Raw genomic sequence first — 25,597 nt, 5'->3', positions numbered from 1 at the left:
ACATTTTTTAAAAAAAAAAAAAAAAAAAAAAAAAAAAAACCAAGACATAAATGATAACGTTTGGCATAAAAATAAATGTAATGTAACAACATTCTCATTAGAAATCGTAAAATTATATTTTATACATAATGTCAAAAATATAAACTCGAAATAACTTTCATTCGAATCGAAGTAAAGTTTGAAGTTATTAAAATCCAACGAAGAGTACAATATAAACTTTGATAAAAATCTATACTAAATATAGAAAATGATATTGATTGAATTAAAGGAAGATTAATTACATTTGTTAACGATAAATATTTAAGATAAGTGCTTTATAATGTAAAGTAACAACATGAATATGAAAAATGGGGTGACAGAAGCAATGTGTTAAAATATATTGTCGAAAGTTTTAAAAATAATTTACTTGGAATGAAAACTATAATAACAAAACTATAATATCATTAATTTTATTGAACATTTTATCTGCAAGTTATTTTTTGCAAAGTAAATACTGCATTACGTAAATAATAAACGATGAATCTATTGTTTGAATTGTGCATTTGACGACATGTATATATAAAAAAAAAAAAATTTTTAATTTCTTACAATGTAATTTGTACTTTCTTAATAAACGGCTTTCATAAATGTTTAATAAAGATGTTAAAGTAGATTTTATCTCATTTATCACTTATGTATTTCGTTATTCAATTATATTTACTTCAATTATATTAAATAATTTTTAATTATATTAAATAAATTATTGAATTATACTAAATAATTTTCAATATTTTTTCCTTATATTCTTGTCTTCTTTTTTATTCATAGATTTTTTTCCCATAGATCTTATTGAATCGAGCAACTAAATAACATATCGATTAGAGTATAACGATCATTCTCATTTAAAGGTAGTTTGCCTCCAAGGAAGCCGATAGTTTTTAATTTTTATATGTTTACAGCACATGATAACATAAATGTTAAAAGTCACATAACGCGACAATTATTATTCGATTAAAATGCGTCTAGATAATGTTTATATCATATATTATTATACGTGGATTATCAATTAATTATATATTTTCCGATCCATTCAAAGTATTTATTATGGAAATTGAAATTATCTTATATAGCGTTGTCCTTATAAATATTCTTTTGTTGAAAAATCCATAAATCTCCGATGGAACTATGAATTATCAATTGCAAAACTTACTGGTTATAACAATTTTTTCTTTTTTCTTTTTTTTTTCTGTCACGAGCGAGTAGTATCACAGGATTAGTGGTAATTATAACGATAAGATTTTTATTAGCAAGAGAAAATCATAGGAATGACGACGGTTAGGACGATCCCATATATCGAAGCGACATGTACTCGAAAATACTTGCTAATTAATTTGTTCGGTCATATTGAATCGCGAAAGTGTTAATTCAGTTTCTCCACGTACGCTACAAATCTTGACAATTTACTCTTGTATATTATAAAGCCAATAGCGTGCTTGTGTCATCTACCAATGTTTTAGATGCATCGGCAAGTCAATTTAATGCTGTCAATCAGATTTTATATCAAGTTATTGTGCAATACAAATCTCATTCTAGATTGGAATTCGGTCAAGCTTATATTCGACTATAATATGCCAATTGAAATTGCTAGCTTAAATAAGTCACTGGAGGATAAATTTTTTATCATACATTTCTTCAATTTTATATTAATCGTCGCTTAACTGCTTAGCGCCGGAAGTTTATTCTCTTTATCGCGGATTGACCCACATACTAGCGGATTGATTAATGACGCTTTAATTGCGACGACGTTTTTACGATTTGAGTTATGTCGTTCTGTTCAGATGGTTTTTCTACATTTCTGAATTTCAAACGAACAATGTTATTTCTATTCTTATTGTTATTATTTTAATTAATGACATGCATGTATATATATATATATATATATATATATATATATATATATATATATATATATATATATATTCAATGCATATGAAACATTTCGTTATTGGTAAAATAAAAAATTTCCAACTGAATTAAAATTAATAATAAATAATTCCTCAAATTTCATCTGAATTTAAATTCTAATTAAGTATGAATAATACTTATTTCCATACAAATATTGTATTCGACGATAAAGACAATTATTATAGTAATAATATTTATGGTTTAGAATATTTTTTAGAAGGACATAGGCCACCGGCACCATCTACTTCGACCGCAAAGTCATATCGAAGCAGCGAGAGCAGTAAGTCATTCTATTTTATTATTATTATTATTATTATTTTTATTTATTTATTTTTTTTTTTAAGCTAAATGTGTTCTAAGTATGCATTATTGTATCTAACAATATTTTCGTAGGACGTGTGAATAGCGGCTCACATACAACAATAAATTATTCCTCGTCAACAACGAGACCAGTCACAACCATCAGACCAAATATAATTAATTTTCAACTAAACAATATTCGGGGTATTATAAATAAAAATATTATTTAGCAATTAATAACAATTATTATTATTATTGGCTTATATATATATATATATATATATATATATATATATATATATACATAAACCGTGCTTTAATAAATAAAATATGTAGATCGAGCAAAATTACTCCAGAAAATAGATAACGATTAAAAAATAATATTCGCTCTTACGTTTATTATCTAGAAAAGCAGAATACAATGTGTAAGTTTAACGGAACGAATTATCAATCTGGGGACTATTGGAAACTTAATAACTGCAGCCAATGCAGATGTTATCTTGGGCAAATTTTCTGTTCTAACAGTTCCGGCTGCAGCACGGGTACGATTATCAATTTTTTATCGCTCAAGTTTCTCTTATTTTTTATTTATCTCCTATATTTACGGTCAATGGAATATTGTAGTTAATTTCGTATTGCAGTTGCGCCAGAGTCCGTAACCTATAATGGCTATAACAACACAAGAAATTCAGTAAGCCCAATATAGTCTTGAATTAAATTAATATTTTCAGAAAGTATCTCGTCCTCCGAATTCACATTAAAATATACTAATCTTGTGTTTCAGGTGCCAGTGGACGCGAATGAAGATGAAGCCGAGCGGAGAAAATCAATGAACGTGCGAGTGATTAACGTGGAAGTGAGATTAATATTTTTATGTATGAGGCGTTGATCATTACGATTTAATGTCACTTTGAGAATTCAAATTTAGTCAACAAAATGGCAAAAAGAGAAGCAAAGACTATGATAAATTATTTGCTTACTGCGCATGAATTTGCGAGTAATCGATTATTAAGCTAAGTAATAATACTCGTAAATAACTCAGATTGTTCAATACTTTAATAATGTCTTATTTACATTACGCCTCATACAAACGCGTATACACTCGTGTCAATTTTATTCTTCTGACCAATTATTTTTGTTAACAGGATACTTCAAATATCGTTCCAGACGTGAGTTCAGTTTGTCGAAATAATTGTTCGAGCGTACTTCTATACGAATATAATGGTGATTCGAATGTCGCGTTTGCTTAAATTTATTATTTTCCAGATCTCCGGCTACTATAGTCAATTATTAGAAGTAGGACAAGCGAGTGCAGAAAAAGGTCCAACTCCTGTAATATATCAAGAGCCTTATGTGCAAATTGGCCCACAAGGACCACCCGGTAAAGGAAATGCATATCCTTATTCGTATTTGAATATTCGATTTTGCAATGTAGAAACTCAATTTGTTTTAAAGGCCCTGCGGGTTCTCCTGGTCCAATGGGTTTTACGGGATCGAGGGGTGAGATTGGCGAGCCAGGATCTCCGGGAGCGACAGGACCACCTGGACCTCGTGGTTTACCGGGTCTACCTGGGAACGATGTAAATGTCATTCCGATGAACAATATCGGAGTTTCAAATAGCTTTTACGATTTTGTAATATTACGAAGTCAGCAACACACTCCATTATTGGCTAAATAAATATTATAAATAATTGCCGTAATCTATTTTAAATTTAAAATATTCAATAACATTGATTTTGCGTTGATTATTATGGGTTACGCCATCTTAAAAATTTATCCCCACCTTACAAAAACCTTCAATCCGATAAATATTATTTGGTGTCAAAAGTAAAAGTATCTTTGTTCACTATTGATGGATAAATAAAATAAATATTAATACATCTAAAGACATCAGCAATCAATATTTAAGAAATATTGACTGGCACTGTGAATTCCCGATAAGCATATATACATGATCCGATAGAATTACTTTAAGTAAGATGATTTTATGCAGGGTGAGCCTGGAGAAGATGGCGAAATTGGTCATATGGGCTCTCAGGGCTTACCGGGTACGCGTGGCCCTCCTGGTTTATCAGGTTTGCCAGGTATAAAGGGTCACAGAGGTATACCGGGAGCGGACGGCTTAAAGGGTGAGGTCGGTGCTCCTGGTGAAAAAGGAGCGATTGGAGTGCCTGGTGCTACAGGGCTTACAGGGCCTGCTGTAAGTAATTTACGTAAAGCAAATTGAAGTTTTTTTTTTTCTTTTTTTTTTTTTTCTGACAATACTGAAGTACTTCGACGGGATGAGTAGAATTATCGAATAGTTGCGCTTTCAAGAAGATTTTACATTAATATATTATAAAATGTGAAAAATTAATTTACCCATAAATTTATTATCACTATTCATCGAACTTTGTACAATGACTTATAATCTAATAATAATGTTCGTAGGGACCTTCAGGCTCGAGGGGTGAAAGAGGAAGGGATGGACCACCTGGCCCGCCTGGCGTTAGAGGTGCGGATGGATTGACCGGTAGTCCCGGATCACCCGTTAGTATTACAATTTATTCATATAAAGAGAAGAACACTTAAGAAGATTCATTTAAGAAAACAAATACGTACGAATGTCCATTGTAAATTACATATTGATTAGTAAAATTACTTATTATTATTACAGACAAATTATTACAATTATATTATTGCGCCTCATATCGAGTAACGAGAGAAAATTTAGCCTTTCTTATTATTAGTAAATTTCAATTTAGGGATTGTTAGGAAAATCAGGTCCGGTTGGATCTCCGGGTCCTCGAGGTTCAAAAGGTGATCAAGGTATACAAGGACTAAAAGGAAATCAAGGATCACAAGGCCCTCGAGGTATAAGTAACAAACACTTTAAGCAAAGTATCACAGTATTACTTATAGAATATTCGATTACTCGTTTGAATGAAAATATATTAAGAGTTTGTTGTTATCTGATATCTTGCGAGATTAATTGAGTGGAGCTCTGCATAATAATTTCCAGTGCTTTAAATAGCTCGCCGGTCATTAGAATACAGAATTTGCGAAAATTTAGGTCTCCCATTCAACGACCTCATGATTAACACAGTTTGTCCCATTAAAAGGAAAAATATATCTTTTACGACTTATCTTGAATTTTATGATGTTTACTTAATAAGCCAACTTATGCATACAAATTGAATCTGAACATTTAACCTTTCGCTTTATTCATGCCAAGCGCTTTAGATACTTTTATAATGAATTAGCCAAACTAAAGGCATTATTTATTTATTTCGCGATAATTAAAAATAATTTCTTATTATCAATGAACAAGATGGTAGAAATAAGATTTTCAGAATTTGTTTAACAGCATTATTTATTTATTTAAAATTTAATTAAACGTATCCCCTCCTCTCATAATTGTCTCCAATGTAAAATTATTTGTACACGAGATTTCTATTGTTTATTATTAACAGTGGATAATGAGTAGATGCGTACGTTGAATGAAAAGGACACAACTAATAATAAAACTGATAGGTGATATCGGTCGAACGGGTATACCCGGGGAAGCTGGACCACCAGGAGTGACAGGGAAGGAAGGTCCACGAGGAGAAAAGGGTGTACCAGGGAACACTGGCTCGATTGGACAATCAGGATTCCCAGGAATCAGAGGTCTTCCGGGACCAATTGGCAATGCTGGGCCACCTGGAACTGAGGGTTTACCGGTAAGAGGCCATTTTATTTATTTATGTTTTTTTTTTTTACTTTAACTTATAATAGTAATTATCCAGCATTACATGTACAAGCCTATCAAGCGGATTTAATTATTATTTACAATTGTTGGAAGGTAAACCGATGCACGAATCGTGTATTTAAAACGTGAATTACTTTTTTCAAATTGTCATGATGCATTTTACAACTTGAGACGTTCGACTTTATTGCGCTTTTCTCCTTCTCCCTTCAATTACACGACATTTTTACGGCAATAACGCGAGCCGCTTCTGTCACGGCCGTCTTGATGTTTCAAATAAGTTAGTTGTACCACGATTGATACAGTTTTTGTTTATTTTATGAAATTCACTTTATTATAAAAAATAATTTAACGTAATAAAATAATAGCTAGATATTTAATTGTAATTTCTCTTCAAACGACATTCTTTGATTAGTAAAAACAAAAATAAAATGAGAAACAAAAAAGAAAAAACATAAGGGGTAATATTTTATGAAAAATATCAATTATAGTACAAAGGCAATTACGGAGGCGCAGCGTTGGTTGATGGGTGATTGGAGGGTAGGGGGGGGGGAAGGAATCTCGATTATCCGCGAGCGTAAAAGCATCGATTTTGAGCAAATAAATGTTGAGCGAATCATAGCTACGGGGTTATTATACAAATATTTCGACAGCCCCCTTAACCTATTCAAAGTTTCCCATAAATCGTTAGGTAACAAACATTAAAACAGCGAAAATATGTACTGCGCGGTGTAAGGGCAAAAGAATGCCAAAAGTCAAATAAATTGCAATGCGACATGCATTTGACATAGGGCGCACCAGGGGAGAAGGGCGGCCGAGGCGACACCGGGGTCAAGGGCGAACCTGGTTTCCCAGGATCACGCGGTATGCCCGGCCCAGTTGGTAACGAGGGTAAGAAGGGTAAGAGGGGCCCGATTGGCCCTGTTGGACCACCTGGACCTACTGGCGAGAGAGGCAATACGGGTCCAACGGGTCTCCACGGTGCCGATGGTGCCGTCGGTCCAAAAGGTATTTATCTACCCGACGACGCTTCGTGGGAGTCGCGTGTGAACTTTTTGCTTTTGCGCCTACACTTGAGAATAACGGCTTTTCCAGCATTTATGGAATGTTATTTAGAGAGTCTGTCGACGGTTTTTTCAATGCCACGAATTTATGAATTGAGCGTATGTATTTACTAATTGGTTACGTATTTACTATGATGATGGATAATAGACGGATAATAAATGGATAATGAACAGCAGCAGAGGCTCATACATTACATATATTTTACTTAATTACGTGGCAAACAATTTACATTTTTCAAACAATTCGCTGCGATTAAAAGATATTTAAATATTTAACAAACAATCACATACTATTATGATGTATTTTAATATCTGACTTTTCACTCGACAATTATTAATCACATGTCACAGATATATTTCATACACCCAAACTCGACTACTAATATTAGATTAATGACAATACATCGTGTAAATTATTTCAGAAAAATGTTCATAGATTTATGCAATCGATTTTTAGAAATTCGGTAACTTACCATTTAAAAACGTTACCATTAATCAACCAATAATAAGTACATTTATCGCGAAGATTTCTCAAAGTAAACATTACTAACTTTAACAAAATTTTAATAAAAAGCCGCTATTACATGGTAAATATATCAATTAGGTCAGCCTGGTGAACGAGGGCCAATTGGTCCCGTCGGGCCAAAAGGAGCGATTGGTGATTCAGGACGACCGGGTCAACCAGGACCACAGGTTCTAAATATATAAATATTTCATAATATATATTGTAATGTAACATTTTATTTCCATACTAAAAGGTCTTGATAATGTTGAAAAATTTCTCTACTCTAGTTAAAAAGGATTTCCTATCCTCTATTATATAGAGTCTAATCCTATTATACTACTAATATAATAATATTACTAATCCTATATTAAACGAAAATTAAAGATGAAAATTTGTCCCGTAAGTAATAAGCAAGCTGATTCAGAATATGCAAATGGAATCTGTAAGCTTATGGTCCTACATCCTTTACTTACTTTCCCTTTTCTCACTGCAGTTAATACCGAATATTCTTAATTCAAATCCAATTATCAAATCCCCTGCCTCTCGTTAATCTATTAACCCTCCATGGAATTCAACGTCATTTGCACTTTGTGCTCGATAATAGATATGTAATTGCGATAATGTCAGATCCTATCACGAATTAATTAAAATAAAAATTGCACAGCGTATACGGACAAATGAAAATTGTATTAGAAATGCATATGTTACTTAAAGCTAAAGTGGACGAATTAATTTGGGATCGAATTACTTACCTAGGGATTACGGGGATCGCCCGGGAAAGCTGGAAACCCTGGGAAACCGGGAAATAATGGAGATCGAGGACCAGCAGGCTCCAATGGCAAACCTGGAGAGCAAGGTATTCAAGGACCACATGGACCTGTCGGTCCGATGGGTCCTCCTGGTGAAAAGGGATTTCCCGTAAGAATATTTTTCATTTTACATCTGACTGGCTTTCAAAATGTTTGAAACTTATAGAATATTATAGACTTGAGATTAAATTAGAATTTATGCTTTATCTTCATAATTCATTTAAAATTTCTATCTTATTTACATCGTTTAATTATGCTTTAAAATGCTCGCATACATTGACATTTCAAATAATATATTAAAATAACGATAAATTTTATTTCATATCGGCCAATGTACTATTAGGGCGAATCAGGAGAGGACGGCGAGCAAGGCATTCCAGGTCCTCCAGGAGGAGACGGACAGCCTGTAAGATATTATACCCTTTTATTCTTATACAAGGCCAAGAATTTTTATAATTACATATACATATTTTATAATTTTTATAATTTTATATTTTTATAATTACTCTCAATATAAGTTCGATAATCTCTTCGTCGTGATATTAAAGCAAACTTTTCAAAATTTCCTTGGATATTAATTATAAGCATCCACAAGGCATAAATCAAATACTTTAATATAATAAAATCATTACTTATGCTACGATATATCTGATCCCAGATTTGTCCGTAAGATGTAATATATTACATTATGTGATAATTGGCGATTGTATTGGCGCTTTAAGGGAATGAGAGGAAAGCCAGGTTTGCCAGGGCCGGATGGCCCTAAGGGCGAACGAGGACCTGACGGTGTTTCAGGCCCTAAGGGTCATCGAGGTTTCAATGGCCTTCAAGGTAGACCGGGTCAGCCGGGAATCCCCGGTGAAAAGGGCGCTCAAGGGCCCCTTGGGCCCTCGGGAAAGAATGGTGATATTGGTGTGCGGGGGCTACCGGGTCGCGATGGTAATCCTGGCCTACCAGGCCAAGCCGCTAACCCCGGGCCACGTGGACCTCCTGGCGAGGATGGCAGACACGGACCACCTGGACTACCGGGACCACCCGGACCACCTGGAACGCCGGGTGAAGTCAACTATGGGTACGACGCTGCGTCTCTCGCTGCTTTATTCGGTAATTTTCCCAAACCGATTCGCTATAAAAATATACTCTAATTAGACGGGACTTTTGCGTAAATTTTTTATTTAAACGTGTATTAAAAATTTATATCGAATCAAATTGAGTTTTTCTATTTTATTTTATTTGTTGTTGTTGGTGCTATTTTTTTTTTTTTTTTTATGTTTGTCTACATTAACCAAGACTTATTGCTCATATCATTATTTATTAAAAATTAATAAGGAAATACAAGTCATAATTATAATGAATTATAACTGAATTATATTTTGGATAAGTATAATAAACGTTCATTATTATATATGGATTGAATTTATAATAGGCCAAGGACAAAGTAAAGGACCTGATTCGTCGTCATCCATAGATCAGCCTCCAAGGCTTTTCAGTGGACCACTCAATGACGAAGAGCGCAAAGATATGCTAACTAAAGTCTACGATCGAGTGAAAATATCTCTGCAAAAGCTTATAAAACCGACAGGGGAGAAAAATTCACCAGCTAGAACTTGTAGTGACCTATTTGCCACTTATCCGGAAAAGCCAAGCGGTGAATATAATCCTGAATTTAACTATTAAAATGAAGAAAATTATGAAAATATTTGTAATCGGCCGTTAATCGATATACCGCAATCCATAAGAAATGTATTTTAATAAGTAATTTTTTAGGAGACTATTGGATTGATCCAAATGACGGCGATTTTCAAGACGCTATTTTAGTTCATTGTGATGCGGAAAAACGTTCTACGTGTATTTTCGCCAGTCCAGCCAGAAGTCCAGAACTCAATCATCTCGGCAAAGAACAAGAACTTTGGCTAAACGAAATTGAAAATGCACCAAAGGTAAGATATTATTAAGAAAATCAATAAATATAGATTATTTACAACAAGTCTTACCGATTTTATGCATATAGAAGTTTTTCCAATAATTCTTTTTACAAATACACCAGCGATATGTAAGCTAGTTGGCTTCAATTAACTTTGATTAATTATCATTAATTAATATAATTTTAATAAACTTACTTTTCCACTAACTCCAATGTATTTATTATTTATATGTATTTAAAATATTATTGATATCAAATAATATAATTTAAATGATTCCAAACCGAAATTAAATTAAAATTATAAACTACAATTCTCAACGCATGAATTACATTATTAATTGATTGTCAATGAATAATTATATATTATATAATTAATTAAATTGAACATAATTTTGTACTTACATAGATATTATTAAACTAATAGTAAAACAATTGGCTCGATTAGATTGAGAGAATTTACAACAAAAATTTAATTGAATTATGGTTAAATCAAAATTTGCATTATTATAATAGCATGTGCTGACAAAATTGATTAAAAAACGTAATTAAAATATTTTTTTTATATATATATATATATTAAAATTAAATTAATATATCACAAATATTCGGCTTAAAAATATATTTAATATTTATGTTAAATTTTGAATTTTTAAGTTATTAATTTTTATTTAATATTTGAAAAATTTTATTTATTTTCTTACTCATATATCTATTATTATATGAAATATTTTTTTAAGAAATCAAATTATTTATATTATAAAACCATTATTTTTACTTTATGTTGATTACTTACATCAACATCTCTCTCACACACACATACACACACACACACACACCCTCTCTCTCTCTCTCTCTCTCACTCTCTCTCTTTTTAGTTTCATATTAATATTGTTTACTTACATTATACATCATTAAGTCTATTGATAGTGATTTTTAAATTAAAAGAAGAAATTTTTTCAAATAATGGCTAGTAGACGAAATAAATTTTTTTTTTTATTCCCTTTTTTCATACTCCTATAAATGTTTTTACTGGAATAATTAAATGAAAGAATAATGTATTTTAGAAATATTTTATAAAGTTTATTCGTAAACTACGAAGATTCTTTGTACCTTAAAAAATACAGTTAGATTTTTAATTAATGTAATTAATTAAAATAATTATGACTTTTAAAATTATTTTTTAATGATATATTTATGATTTTTTAATCCAGATTAGCTACAAAGCAGATAGCAACCAAATAGGATACTTACAATTATTATCAAAAGAAGCGGAACAGAATGTTACTTACCATTGTAAAAATAGTATTGCGTATTACGATAGCGAACGAAAAACTTATAGAAAGGGATTGAAGTTCCTGACATGGAATGACGTTGAATTGCTACCAAGAGGAAGCCAGAGGCTTCGGTATGAAGCAATTGTAGACGAATGCAAGGTAATATTATCGATCGTAATTATAGTTTAAATAAATATTATAGACAGTGTATGTAGTATAGAATTATTTTTTTTCAAATTCTATTTTTAATTTGCATAAACAATATATATATATATACATACATATTGTTTTATGATAATATGGTTTGTCTGTATTTTCAGTCAAGAGAAGATAATTGGGGAAAAACTATCATCACGTACAAGACTGATAAACCATCAAGACTACCAATACTAGACATTGCTATGCGCGATGTTGGTAAACCTGAGCAACGCTTTTGGATAGAAATTGGATTAGTTTGCTTCCGGTGATGTAGAAAATGATCTATTTTCTATTTAACTATGAATGAGAACATTAATTTCTTATTGTATCGATACCAAAGCAAAAAATTGTTGTCTCATAAGTACTTGATTTTCTATGCTTCTCGCTCTTCCTGCTCTTGCATTTTCTTACATATATATTTTTCAAAATAATGATTTTTATTTTTATAAACGAAGAATTATACACATTTAAGGAAGCAATTAGAAAAGGCAATTTTGTATTTTTAGATATACAATACCACAGATTTATTGAATTTGTGACAATAAAGGCTTTATGTACTGGCATTATTAGCATGTAATTATAATGTTGTTATTACAATAAACCATACTACATAAATTAAAAATGCAAGATCTAGTTTAGATCATAGAAGGTAAATTAGTGGAAAAAAAATGTTTCCATATTATATTAAAATACAAAGTATACATCGACAATATTTTCATTACAATTAGCCTTTGATGTTTGGCATATGAAACGTTCCGTCAATAATTACATATCATAGATAAATTATCTTTATGTCGTCGTCTCGAGCGAGAGTTTAACGACGAATGTACGAATCTCCATGGGCTTGAAGTGCTTGATAATTTTATCATTAATCGTTGATTCACTCTTCTCACTACTAACTTCGGCCTTTATCACTTCGTTCGATTCTAATTGCCACTTGAGGCGTTGTAAGTCCTCGATCCATTGATTTCCACCGAGTGTCGTCTCCCGCACCGAGTGCACGACGAATCCACGGAACAGTTCCTGATTCAGATAATTTGTTTATTTGTTTTGATATATATATTTTTTTTAAACGAGTACTTAATAAAAGATTGAAAATTCATGCTTTAATTTATAATATAGATATATATATATATATATATATATATATATGTATATACAAATAAAGTATGAATTTTCGAAAAATTATATAAATTGGTCATTTAATTGCGTATACTCTTTTTGCCAATTTAGTAATTACTTAGCATTTTTATCATTTTATATAAGGAAAAACTAAGATTATTAATTTTTTAACTACATAACGATTTAACTCGGTTGTTATTCGGGAAATTTTACCTTTATATCAATATCTACGGACACAGAGTATTGTTTCGATTCGTTCTTTTCAAAGAAATGCTCCAGTCGAAGTAAAACTTCTCCATCCTTCCAAGGCTCAAGCGTGAGAATTCGAACATTTCTCGGCAATGATTTCACTAAACCTTCGCTCTAATAGAAACAAAAAAAAAAAAAAAAAAAAATTAAATGCATCCAATGTATTGAAGTGCGAATAAAGTACTAATAGCTTTAAAAGGTTAGAATATTAGCCGGAGGAACAAGTTAAATGTTTGCAAGTATCAATTTACGTGAGCGTTTAGTCCTTTACTCTAAAACTTAATTGCAAAGCAAATGAAGGACGAATAAACTTGGCATACTAACCCGCATCTTGTAACATTCATTCCACTTCTCGAAGGATTGTGACACCGGTGTAATGAATACCCATGGACTCACAGCCGATTGGAATGCAAGTTCCTTCTCTTGTAATAGCGTTTCATCTGCATTTTGTAGATTGCCATTGACGACGTAATGTTGACCTCTTACCACGAGACCCTCGCCAAATGCAAATTCGTTCAATGGCTCGGAAACACCAAACGCATCGTCACTCAGTAAGCGTCTATGCAGCTAAATCGGGCAAATTATAATTATCATTAAAATAATAAATTTGCGGGAATATTTTTTTTATTAAATATTCGTTATATAGAATACAAATAACATTTGTTTATGATTTTCGAAGGCTAGTTAGTGTTGCTTACTCGATCTTACGAATATCCAAATACGTATCAATTAAAAATCTTGCAATGGATTTTATATTCTCGATTAAATAAAAATTCTCTATTCATTATTACTTACTTTCTACTGTATTAAACACATTAAATACATTAACATAAATATTTATCCTTACGAATACAATATATGCATAATAAAAGCTTAAAAAAAAAAAAAAAAAAAAAAAAAAAAAAAAAAAAAAAAAAAAAAAAAGGAACAATACGGACTTTACAAAGTAACTTAAGAAATTAGGAGATTGCGAAAGACTATTTTATAGACGAATATACAATAATTATAAAACGAAGAATATTCCATGGTGAACGTTGCACCGTTGTGCATTGAATACTTTCTTAATATTATCAAGTACTATTGTTAAGCCGCTGACAACGATGCTCTATTATACATACCATCAATTCTATTTCACCATTGTTCAAACTTGAACCACCTTGAGCTCGATCGATCAATACGCTAAAAGTTTCGTTCGTATTTGCGTCTTGGATAGATATTTTTGTTGTGATTGGATAATAATTTCCAGATACTTTTTCTTGGAGAGTTATGTTCCATGTTGGTCGATAGTTGAGTTTACGCTTCAACATCTCTCGGCCGTTACTGTCGGTCAAGAATTCGGCATTATTGTTTAAATTGCTCGAATACTTGGTTATGATTTCTTTGCCAATATTATCTCTAAAATTAAAGAACGAAGGATGTAATAAAAGTACCGATTATTAGAAAATGCGAAAAAATTTATAAGCTCATTTATGTACTCTATGGGTATTGGCCCAACTAGCCAATCGAATTCAACGTAATCCTTTCCCTTATAAATCCTGATTACTTGGCTAATCCAACTAGAAAGTACTTGATGAATTTCTTCGACTATAGCCCCTAAAAATATAGAATAAAAATGTTTAAAATAAGAAAAATGTGTTTATTCTGTCGTTAACACGATACGATCATACATACACAACGTGCGTGAATAATTACACGAACTAACCTTCATTACGTATTATTAATATAATCGATCGAACGTTTATTTAAATTTCGCATAGAGTTACATACAACGGTGATCTTAGCTTGAAATTTCTCATAAATACAATGATATAATAGACTAAAGTTTCTAACGAAATCCCTAATTTACAACGGATTATACGAGTTTATATTGAATAATTTCAAATTACCTTTGTATATTTTATACGTGCTGGTTTCAGAAACATTTTTTGTATAATTATATTTTGGTCTGAAAATGTAAGCTCCTGATGATCGATTAATATACACTCTGTTATTGCCTTGCATGCCTTCGTAATAATGGAAGGATTGCTTAAAGACCTTTTCGTTATCTTTTTTCAACGACTTGACAACGACTTTGCCCTCCGAGTCAATACTTACCTTATAAAACTGAAATTAACGAGAGTGCGGTTACGATAAAAGACATTTTCATGTTAATGAATTGAAGAAATAACTGTTGTCGCATATTTTTAACGATTAGTTGAATTAGAATTTCATAAGGAATTGCATAAGTCAATTGTAGAATTTTCTACGTTTTATGTTTGCTCTCACGCAGCACAATTACATCCAATAATCCAATAATTCAAAAAAAAAAAAAAAAAAAAAAAGCCCAACATTTATAATTGACGTTATTATTCCTAATAATAAGTAATGCTAAAGTCTCGGCTGATTTGTAAGTCTACGTACTTCTCCATCTATAGTTTGTTCGTCTGGCGTCGTTGTGCCATTCTCGACTTTCTTTAATTCGTTTGGCTTCTGACTGACGTAAAACGATTGATAACCAAGAGCGGGGGTGGCAACTGCTTGGAATAGAAGTTCCGCTTTTGCCTCGCTCGAACGACCGGGGATATTCAGCACTGCAGTTGGTATTGGCACGATTTGTGTGACAATTTCCTTACCTGTTCAATTTAACTTCATCGTTATTAATAGCTTTATCAGCTTTTAATGTTATTGATAATATACAACGGAACGTAGCTTATTCAACATTGCACTAGTACGTAAAGACTAATAATGTTCTAATAATATTAGAAACTCAATAAAATTACACATCCAATGTGACTCGATTGTTCCATACATAATAATAATAATAAACGTACCGCTATGGTCGAGTACTTGGTAAAAGTGATCTTGAACTGGCAAACGAACATAGGTTGTGAGAGGCTGACTTGTCGGATTATAAAGAGTGACGACAAATGTTGTATTATGAGTAGTGTGTTCACAGGAGCTTATATTCAATAATAAACACGAATGGAATGTCGCTGGCTCAACTATATCCTTCTTCAATGATAATTTTCTATTAAAAGTAAAAAAGAAAAAAAAAATAAAAGAAAAAAAAAAGAAAAAAAAAAGAAAGAAAGAAATGACAAAGAAATGAAAATACACATAAAAATTCATCATTAAATAAGAAGATATTATAGAAGCTCGATTCATTTAATGCAATTAAATTATCTCTATTTTCGTCTTATCTTACCTTAGTGCTTTAGAGGCCAATTTCTCTCCATTTTTCATATTATAATGAAGAATTCTCGCGTAGTCCGCTGCTACATGTTGTTTCTCCGTACCAGTTATAGCATCATGATGTTGCATTATTCCCATCGCTTCTCTGAATAATTCTAATTCATCGAGATCAGGCTGATTTGTTAATACTAACAGTTGCTTTACTATCTGGAAATAGATTTTCTTTTTGTTTTTTTTTTTAAAAAAAAAAAAAAAAAAAAAAAAAAAACAAAGCAAAATAGAATCGCTTGGCTTTAAGTGGACGAAAGTTTTACAATACGATACTTCTCTGGATATCAGTCTCAAAGAGCTTTAAAGCAGCAATTAATTTAATACAAAACTAATAAATAATAACAATAATAATAATAATAATAATAATAATATTATTATTAATAATATTATTATATTATATAATATTATAATAATATTATTATTATTATTATGTATGGATGAAAATTGAAATTGAAATTGAAAATGAAAATAGAGCGAGGATAAGAAAGTTCAGAATAATCGTAGAATAATTTTATTCGATTTGCTGGATATCGATAGAGTGATTGGATTACCTGCAAGAAACTATTTCCCATTCGTTCGAAAAACTTAAGCGTAGGCCTGGACGTGAAGTATCCAGTCCAAAACGAATGAGGATCGCTGGCGTATGGGAAGAAATCATCGGTCTTACTCGACCACGTAAGATTCGCCTCATTCACAGCTTTCGTATAGCACGATGGAGTGGAATAGAAAGCATTAAAATTTGTTCCATTTATCTCATTTATGTATCTATTTGGGATAAAATAATGTTGAGCTTAAGTAGATTCGTAAGAAGCGTAAGGCATCCATCATACGGAGCTACCCGGTTCTTAAATAAATTTCTACATCGTATTGTTATACTTTACGATGCCCATAATTGTGCTTATATATTGTTGATAATGGCAACTAATATTAGCATGCATTTTTCAATGTTTTTTCAACGTGCAAATCTCACCTAATGAGTTTGTCCATGTTAGTGTACCACATTCCTGCGTATAGATAATTAAAATCCTCGCCCATCGTGAGAATAATATTATTTGTTTTGTACGACGTTGCTTGCAACTTGGCATATTTCAAAAATTTGTCTACCTGTTTATTACAATAACTTTAGTACGCGTTACTTTTGCTTTTTAACTGGATTCTTATACAGACTCTTGAATCTCTTAATTTTATCACTGACTAGGCGAAGACTTTTAATAATTCATATATTTCAACTTTTCATTTAAAAGATATAGCAGAGGCAATAATAGTCAGTCACTTTCACTTCCATTTCCTTCAGATTAAAATAAACAAGAATGCATATCATTCGTTAAAAAAAAAAAAAAAAAAAAAAAAAAAAAAAAAAAAATACAACAGATATTTTTATTATATTTTTAAATGTCGATATTGAAATTCTATTTAATAAAGTGACTAAGGATATTCGAAAGTGCTTTTAAACATTCAATTTTTAAGCTCAATGCGAGTCAATAATTTCCATCGGAATATAAATATAGTCTAAAGATACGTTATATGAAATTTTTAATAAATTTATTTACATTAACATTAAATAATGCATTTACTATTTATTCATACGATACTAATTGAAAAAATGTTTTTATCGGAAATTTCTTGCGATTGCTCATGCTATTTCTAGGTTTTGTTTAGAAAATTTTTATAAAATATTATGTTTCTTAATTTTCGAATAGTAGAATTTTTTTATTTTTTTCTATATTTATTTATGTTTTTTTTTTTTTTTTTAAATTATTAATTCAAATATTCAATTTTATCATATGAATAACAGATCCGGCGAATTAGCTTAATAACTCATTCAACTAAATTAGCTAAATGGTTTGTTGAACTGCAATAATACATAATTAATAATTTTCTCATCAGTTTTAGAAAGAAAATTGATTTTAGTATTTACTTAAGTGGCCAACTACTAATATCGTCGTATCTCATCTTTGTCACATGTACCTTATAATTTTATCCATACTTTTGAAATACATATCGGCATATAGATAAGTGAAATCTCCTCCCATTGTTAAAATCACATTGTTCGTACGATAGAAATGAGCTTGATTGGACACAATTTCCAAAAATGAATCGACCTGCAAGATAATTAAAAAAATTTATGTATACACATATATATATATATATATATATATATATATATATATATATATATATAAATTTATATAAATATAAATATAATTATCTTGCTGACGAAAATTATAATATACTCGAGATTCAAGTGTCATCATCATACACTTAATATTAATAATAAGAACTATAATAATCAACGGTCAATATTCGTTCATATATACCTTTGAGGCTATGTTATATTCAGGACTATCCAGGTCGTCGACAATCGGTTCTGTATCTTGACAGAGAATGTCAAAACAGAAGCCAGCTGGAGCCGAATAAAAATTGTATAAAACCGACGTAAATAAATTTGCGGCGTTGCCTGTAATTACAATATTCATTATGTACTTCATAATCTTATGCATTTTATGATATTGAATGTTAGGATTAATTTAAATAGAATTAAAAATGAAAAAGGTATAACGAGTAAAAGAATAAAAATATATGGATGATTTCACATTAAATATGAAAATATTTAAGCTATCATGTATTATCATGTAATTCGGACTTTTTCTAATTCGATAATTCTAAGATGCTTTTGTGCTGCGGAATTCATGAGACAAAAGTCCTTTACAATATAATTTCATAAAATTACGACGACATACCGACATACATTTAATATTTCATTGTATATGTGTATTTATTATTATTAATTGATGAAGAAATCAATTGTTAAGCATTCGTTAAGATGTAGTGAATAATAATTATACCATGATTTTATATTAAAACAATTTAGAATAATATAAAGACAATGAAGCCTGATTTTTTAGATTGAAAAATTAATCATCAATAAAGTAGAATATAGAAAAATCATAATATTACATACTTTTCTTCCAATTTCTCAATACACACTGTAAATTGCATGTATTTTTTAAATTTCAATCATTTACACTATTTCAGTAGTAAATTTTATTTATTAATTTTATTTAAAAATTCTTAATCCTAAATACAAAACAAAACAAACAAAAAAAAAAATAAAAAAATTTATCTTCCTTGCAACTCTATTTTTCATTATCTTATACATTTTCATTTTTTTGCATTCAAATATTGATCATTTAAATAGTACAAAAACAAAGAGACTGCGATTTAGAATGGAAAAGAGGCAGTGAGATAGGAAGAGTGAAATAAATGTAGAAATAGAGTGATATACGGAATAAGGAAAGGAAGGAAGGAAGAGAGAGAGAGAGAGAGAGAGAGAGAGAGAGAGAGAGAGAGATGGGAAGCACTAAATGATGCACTCTTACTCAGTTGGTGAACATTAAAAGAAGCAAATCAATGTCGCTCAAGACAGGATGAAAAGACAAATTAGAGGAAACTAAAATTCAATAAGATTCAACTGGTAATAAAATTTATCGTAATCAAAAGTTTATTGCTGCAGCTATTAAGGAAGAAATCATCAATAACGGATCTTTACCTCATACGCTTAACATGATAGACCGTAGACTGAAAAATCGACTTGATAAAAAGTTCTCTTTCTCTCACACTCTTCTCATCGTCTTATCTGTAATACCGCAAACGTCGCTTCTTAAGAATATATTTATCGTCTAATGATTTTTTTTTGTTTTTTATTTATTTATTTATTTATTTATTTATTTTTTTTTTTTTTGGTTGCTACCTGTTATTCCTCCCACATGACGCACATTGCTCTCTTCCCATATTCATTTACATAATTTACATAATTAAATACCTAAGCTGGGGCTTCCCTTCCAAATAAATTCGCCGGTCTTGGTTTGGAGGCGCTTCGACTTATCCTGATAATCGAGGCGAGCAAAAAACATTCCGTCGAATCCCAATTGTGCAAATATCGAGGCTTGTTCGCGAGAATGACCGAATGGATCGATTTGCCAACCGATTTTCGGACGCGCACACGAACCAAATGTATCGTTCAGTCGTCTGAAAATGTTTCACAAGAATGTTTTTATTGGCATTTGGCTTTAATGTACGTCATTTGAGACTGTCGATAAGAAATTATTTACTTAAGAGACATCTTTAGAATATATTTGATATGTAGAATTAAAAAAAAAAAAAAAATTAAATAATCACATTAGTCTTATTAGAAATTCATTCATTACGTTCTACTTGACGTGCCAATGTAAAAAAGTTATTTTTTTTTTTTTTATAATTTATCTCTAATGCTCACTTGGAAAAGATCGATTCAATTATATATTTCTTCTTTTCACGAGTAACATTAATGAATTCACAAACGATATCAGAATTACGATCTTTATATAAGTTTTCATAAATAAGAGGCTGCAAACCTGAATCCCCACGTGAACTGATCAATTATTGAATGATAATGGGTAACAGCTTCATCGTTCATACTCCATGCTCCACCAATGATTTCGAGTCTGCCTTCGTTGACTAATTTTTTCATGATTTCCTTCCTTTCCTCACTCTGGTGTACCCACCATTTCCATAAGTACGCTGTCTCCACGTAAATAAATCTATAATACACATGTATCTATCTGTATATATATATATATATATATATACACACATACACACACACACACACATACATAGAAACACAAACACACACACGCACAAACACATATTAAAAATAATATTAAACTTACTTTAAGATGAAGTTTACTTTTTAGTCATTATAAATGAATATAATGACAACAGACAAATATGATATACAATTAAATGCCGATACTTTGATACAATAAGTACTGAAATATATCCAACAAAATTAAGTATATCAGTAGATGTAAAAGTTTAAATTTATTATTAAAAAGTAATTCTTGCACGTAAAAGAAAGTTAGAAAAATGATAATTCAAAATCAGTAAATTTGAATTTAAATGTAATTCTGTACTGACTCAAGTGTCAAGTTAATGTGACTAGAAACTCCGAGATTATCCGAAGAAATTAAAATCGTAATAATAGCAATCGTTAAAAAGCAAAATAAAAGTAACAAAAAAATATATATACATATATATATATATATATATATATATATATATATATATATATATTAACAATCTCCAATGTAGGCATAAAATTATCGTTATCTTGTAAATGTTTCAAAGTAGAGGCCTAAGCCTGAAATTTCTACTAATACTTATATACAAATATATATAGCTAACCAGTTAGAAATGCAAAAAAGCAAAAATTACCATTTCTAATTAAAAATGAAAAAAATATTTATTTTTGTTTGCTCACTTTCTCGTTGGATCGTGTTGAAGAGCATCGACGACACTATCAATTATGTATTGTACACCAGCTACTTGAATGTTCATGCGACCTTCGAAAAACCAGAAATATTGGTATCAGATCATCGACCTCTTGCGAGGATCGAATACTTCTGCATTTGCATGATATTCTAAATAATCTAGTCATTCTGTAAATTTGAACTCGAATCTTGATTTTTGTAATTAAATTTCAATATCCACTCTCTCGTTATAAAATAATCATTGATAAATCATCACGGGCGGTTATCAATAATCTTCTTATCAGCACTCGATCAAATATGAATATTATGCCGATCGTAAATGCAAAAGCTTGTATCTTTGATTAGCTTCATTAACATTAAGCGAATTCAAAACTTGTTTATAAATATTCAGTCGTATCTAACCGGTATTGTACTCATTAATTTACTTTATATATAATTTTTGCAATGTTAAGTAATTAGTATTAAATAATACTTTATTTCCTTGGGAATATAAGATTTTTTTTTTTTTTTTTTTCATCCTTTGCCTAAACTTTGCAACCGTAAAAGTCATTAAAAATCCATTGAAGTCATTAAAAATTCAAATGCTTTAAGTTTAACGTACAATGTTACGGTGAAAAATTTATCGTTTCCTCGAGCCGAGTAATAAATTCCCGAATTTATATGTGAAAAACCTAAAAACCTACCTCCAAAATAATACTGATCGACGGTCTTGAGCCAACCAACGTCGTCGTGAGTATGAGGTACCAAGTGGATATTTAATTTCTTCAAATCGCTCTTCGGGCAGGACTGTCGATTACAAAATAGTAAGATTTATATGTTTGCGTATTAGTTGCCGATTGCGTATCTTCATACATCAGATAATTTACATTGAACAATTAATGAAGCTAAATGCTGGAGTAAAAGAATATTTAATATAACCAAGTGCGGTAAGGCCGATTAAATTAAATATAAAAAAATTATACTACTAATGGATTATCATTGATTCTAGTCTAAAGTAATACAATTGTATTCTAATGTAATACGATGTAATGGATATTATATCATTAGAAAAACTCAATATATAAATATAAACTGGCTTGAAATTAGGATTCAAATTATTTTTCCCAACGCGCGCGCGCGCGCGAACACACACGCACAAAGTGAAATTATTTGAGTAATTATAACGACGATTGTCACGTCTGCTTGATAAATAATAAATTCTATAAGAAATGAAAATTAAATAATGATTTTGAATATTGCGGTAATTAGTGATTAGTCTTGCAATTATGAATTTCATTCTAGGAAAAGTCATGAAAAGCTTACATTAGCGGCTATGGAATTACTTAACTCGTTGATGTCTCTTTGCTTAACGCGTACATAAATATCATTATTACGCGCGCGCGCGCGCGCGCACACACGCACACACGCGCGCGCGCACACACACACACACACACACAAAAAAACAAACAATATATATATATATATATATATATATATATATATATACGTATATGTATCAATAATAGATAAAAAAATTAATATTAAGTAAGCGAAAGAATATAATCTGAGCAGAAATTATGTTAGCCATCCGAGTTTGGTTTTATTGGCATTAATATTTCTCTTATATTATATTTGAATTGTATTGACGATTCATAAAGATTAACAAGAAATTCGAATAAATTGTAAAGGAGATTAATGTTGCTAAAGTAATTATCGTGAGTTAACATTACACGAGCATCTATCACTTACAATGTCAAGAATTTAAAAAGCAAAATAATTTCACGACATATAAAGCTTACATTTAAAAATGAAAAAAACAGTATAAAATTTCTACAATAAAATTCGTCCAAACATAAACTTCAATATTATCAGGCTAAACCTTGACAAAACAAATTTATCTACAAATTCTTTATTCAAAACCTTTTTTTTAAATACACTTAGAAACTATAATTTCTACAAAACCGTAATTTTTTAATCACTGTTAATTTTTTTCAGATTATACATGTTTATATTTGATAAACATTTTTTACATGCAAATTTTGTTTGAAAATTGTATTATAATAGCAAATTATACAATCCATTCAAAGTATTAGAAAAGCTATATTTGATAAAATTACCGTCACCGTCTTATACAATTCTAATAATCGAATGAGGAATATTTCAATTGAGCGTTCTCTGCATTCTTATTCATATTGGTATTATTTGCCTTTGAAAGTCTACGTGTCTGAACAAAAAGAAAAAAAAAAAAAAGTTCAATTCAAAATAACGTCCAGCATAAACTTGTGTTTGTCGAAAATTTATAAAATATTAAATACCGTTATGAGTATTTTAATAATTTTAAGAAATTTATCAGTTCTTAATCACTTTGTAATAGCTATAATATTAATTTTAATAATTTTTTTTCTTCTTCGTTTTTTTATAATCAGAGTCATTACTGCCAAGTATCACATATAATGTGAAAATATTTTATCGAAGCAAACAGTGTCGATTCGTAAAATAGAAACAACGTACCTACATATCGCGATTTTATACAAAGATATAACAATATCTTAACGATATTCTTTTATTATTTAAAATTTTTAATTACGTGGACCTGCAATTGCGTATTCACTGTTGTTGTACTTTATTTGTAGAACAAAAAAAAAAAAAAAAAAAAAAAAAAAAAAAAAAAAAATCATGGATTTAAGACTATTCAAGGTAATGTCGATAAGTGTATCTAAATATTTATACGATTTTGTCGATATTGACGTAGGAACGTTAATCAAATAACAACAAAAATATCAAAAATATATTATACATATATTTCTCACATATTGTATAGGCAAATAGTCTTATTCGACATGAAAATAAATTGTAAAACTTAACCTACGGCCAATAGAGGAAGAGAGTTGCTGGCTGATGAAATGCGTGGATCGACGTTCGATCGAAGATTCGCGTAGTGCGTAGTGTGCAACGGAAGCATTGAATCATCGCCGCAGACATTGGAGGTCAATGTCGATCATATTACGATCATTGCGCCCGGCTAATAGCACGCGATAATAAAGGAAAAGGACACTCGGTATTTAATGGGAGCCGAGCGTTAAGTAAATAGGCGGCGAGCGATTGGTAAGGTTTGTAAACGACAAGCCAACTCTCTCCGCGACTCCTCGCACTCTTCGGCGCTCTTACAAGGGGCGTTATTACACTTACATCGTAGCCACAAGTTGGGAGCGGATCATTGGGCAGCCTCGCACCGAGGCTCCCACCGACGACGATCACGACGACGACGAGGACGGGAAGGAGGAGGTGGGCACGTACGGCGCTTACGAGGCGGCTCATCTTCCAGCGGGAACCGGACTCTTACGAACTGTTGCTGTTGCGATTGCGCGCCACGACTGAGCTCCTTGGGACCGGCCTCGCCGTACTTATGCCTCCCCGACGGGAAACGTGCACGCACAAGCCGACGGCCTCATCCATACTTATCAGGATAATGCGGCGATTGCGAGCACAAATATCGTCGTCGCCCCCCCCCCCTCACCGTCCACCGCGCCGCTTAATCTTATCGCCGCCGAGTGGCTGTCCGGTCATCTTATTTCACATTGCCTCTCCTCCTTCACTCTACTTTATAATTGCGACAAATGCCTCGCCCGCTTTTCTTTTCTTTTTTCCTGCCTCTGTGCGATCGTGACCGGCAAAACGTACACGCCTCTCTGTCTTTTATACGAGTGTGCTGAATGCAACTTGCTACTCAACGGGTACTGAAAGAACCACTTATCGATGCTTTGCGCTTGCATCGATCTCTGTCGCACTCCCCTAAGGGTCGCACGCAATTTTATAATCTATTTCAAATATATGCTTTTCTCAGCTGAATAACATTGCATCGGCTATCGGCGGTCCCGCCTTTGCGTGCCTGCCTATGTGTTTTCACCTTATCGTCTCGTTAATTTCAATGCTTTTTACCCCCCCCCCCCCCCCCCCCCCCCCCCCC

The 25,597-nt window shown here is 31.2% G+C and overlaps 2 protein-coding genes across 2 annotated transcripts; one reads left to right on the top strand and one right to left on the bottom strand.

Moving 5' to 3' along the window:
• Positions 1 to 2,153: 2,153 nt before the first annotated feature.
• LOC105362561 (collagen alpha-1(I) chain) lies at positions 2,154 to 12,028 on the top strand. The gene is made up of 21 exons (XM_011500021.1): positions 2,154 to 2,224; positions 2,338 to 2,448; positions 2,652 to 2,786; positions 2,886 to 2,935; positions 3,029 to 3,100; positions 3,390 to 3,413; positions 3,511 to 3,625; positions 3,700 to 3,824; positions 4,239 to 4,445; positions 4,676 to 4,774; positions 4,990 to 5,098; positions 5,759 to 5,946; positions 6,764 to 6,980; positions 7,641 to 7,729; positions 8,298 to 8,459; positions 8,694 to 8,756; positions 9,073 to 9,454; positions 9,777 to 9,998; positions 10,118 to 10,290; positions 11,486 to 11,707; positions 11,869 to 12,028. Exons 3-21 carry the CDS (start codon positions 2,666 to 2,668, stop codon positions 12,013 to 12,015), a joined length of 2,787 nt encoding a protein of 928 aa, XP_011498323.1. The 5' UTR covers positions 2,154 to 2,224; positions 2,338 to 2,448; positions 2,652 to 2,665; the 3' UTR covers positions 12,016 to 12,028.
• Positions 12,029 to 12,246: 218 nt separating this feature from the next.
• Positions 12,247 to 25,069, bottom strand: LManII (Lysosomal alpha-mannosidase II). The gene is made up of 17 exons (XM_011500020.1): positions 24,820 to 25,069; positions 22,335 to 22,437; positions 21,642 to 21,723; positions 20,734 to 20,919; positions 20,163 to 20,368; positions 18,658 to 18,797; positions 17,310 to 17,443; positions 16,891 to 17,104; positions 16,302 to 16,495; positions 15,928 to 16,124; positions 15,518 to 15,729; positions 15,004 to 15,220; positions 14,593 to 14,710; positions 14,236 to 14,512; positions 13,442 to 13,684; positions 13,082 to 13,231; positions 12,247 to 12,769 (listed from the first exon to the last, which is right to left on the bottom strand). Exons 1-17 carry the CDS (start codon positions 24,946 to 24,948, stop codon positions 12,536 to 12,538), a joined length of 3,036 nt encoding a protein of 1,011 aa, XP_011498322.1. The 5' UTR covers positions 24,949 to 25,069; the 3' UTR covers positions 12,247 to 12,535.
• Between the last annotated feature and the right edge of the window lie 528 nt (positions 25,070 to 25,597).

Source organism: Ceratosolen solmsi, unplaced genomic scaffold, assembly GCF_000503995.2.
Source record: "Ceratosolen solmsi marchali unplaced genomic scaffold, CerSol_1.0 scaffold41, whole genome shotgun sequence".
NCBI lineage: Eukaryota > Metazoa > Arthropoda > Insecta > Hymenoptera > Agaonidae > Ceratosolen > Ceratosolen solmsi.
Note: the sequence above shows the minus strand (reverse complement) of the source record. Positions and strands in the feature narration are given on the sequence as shown.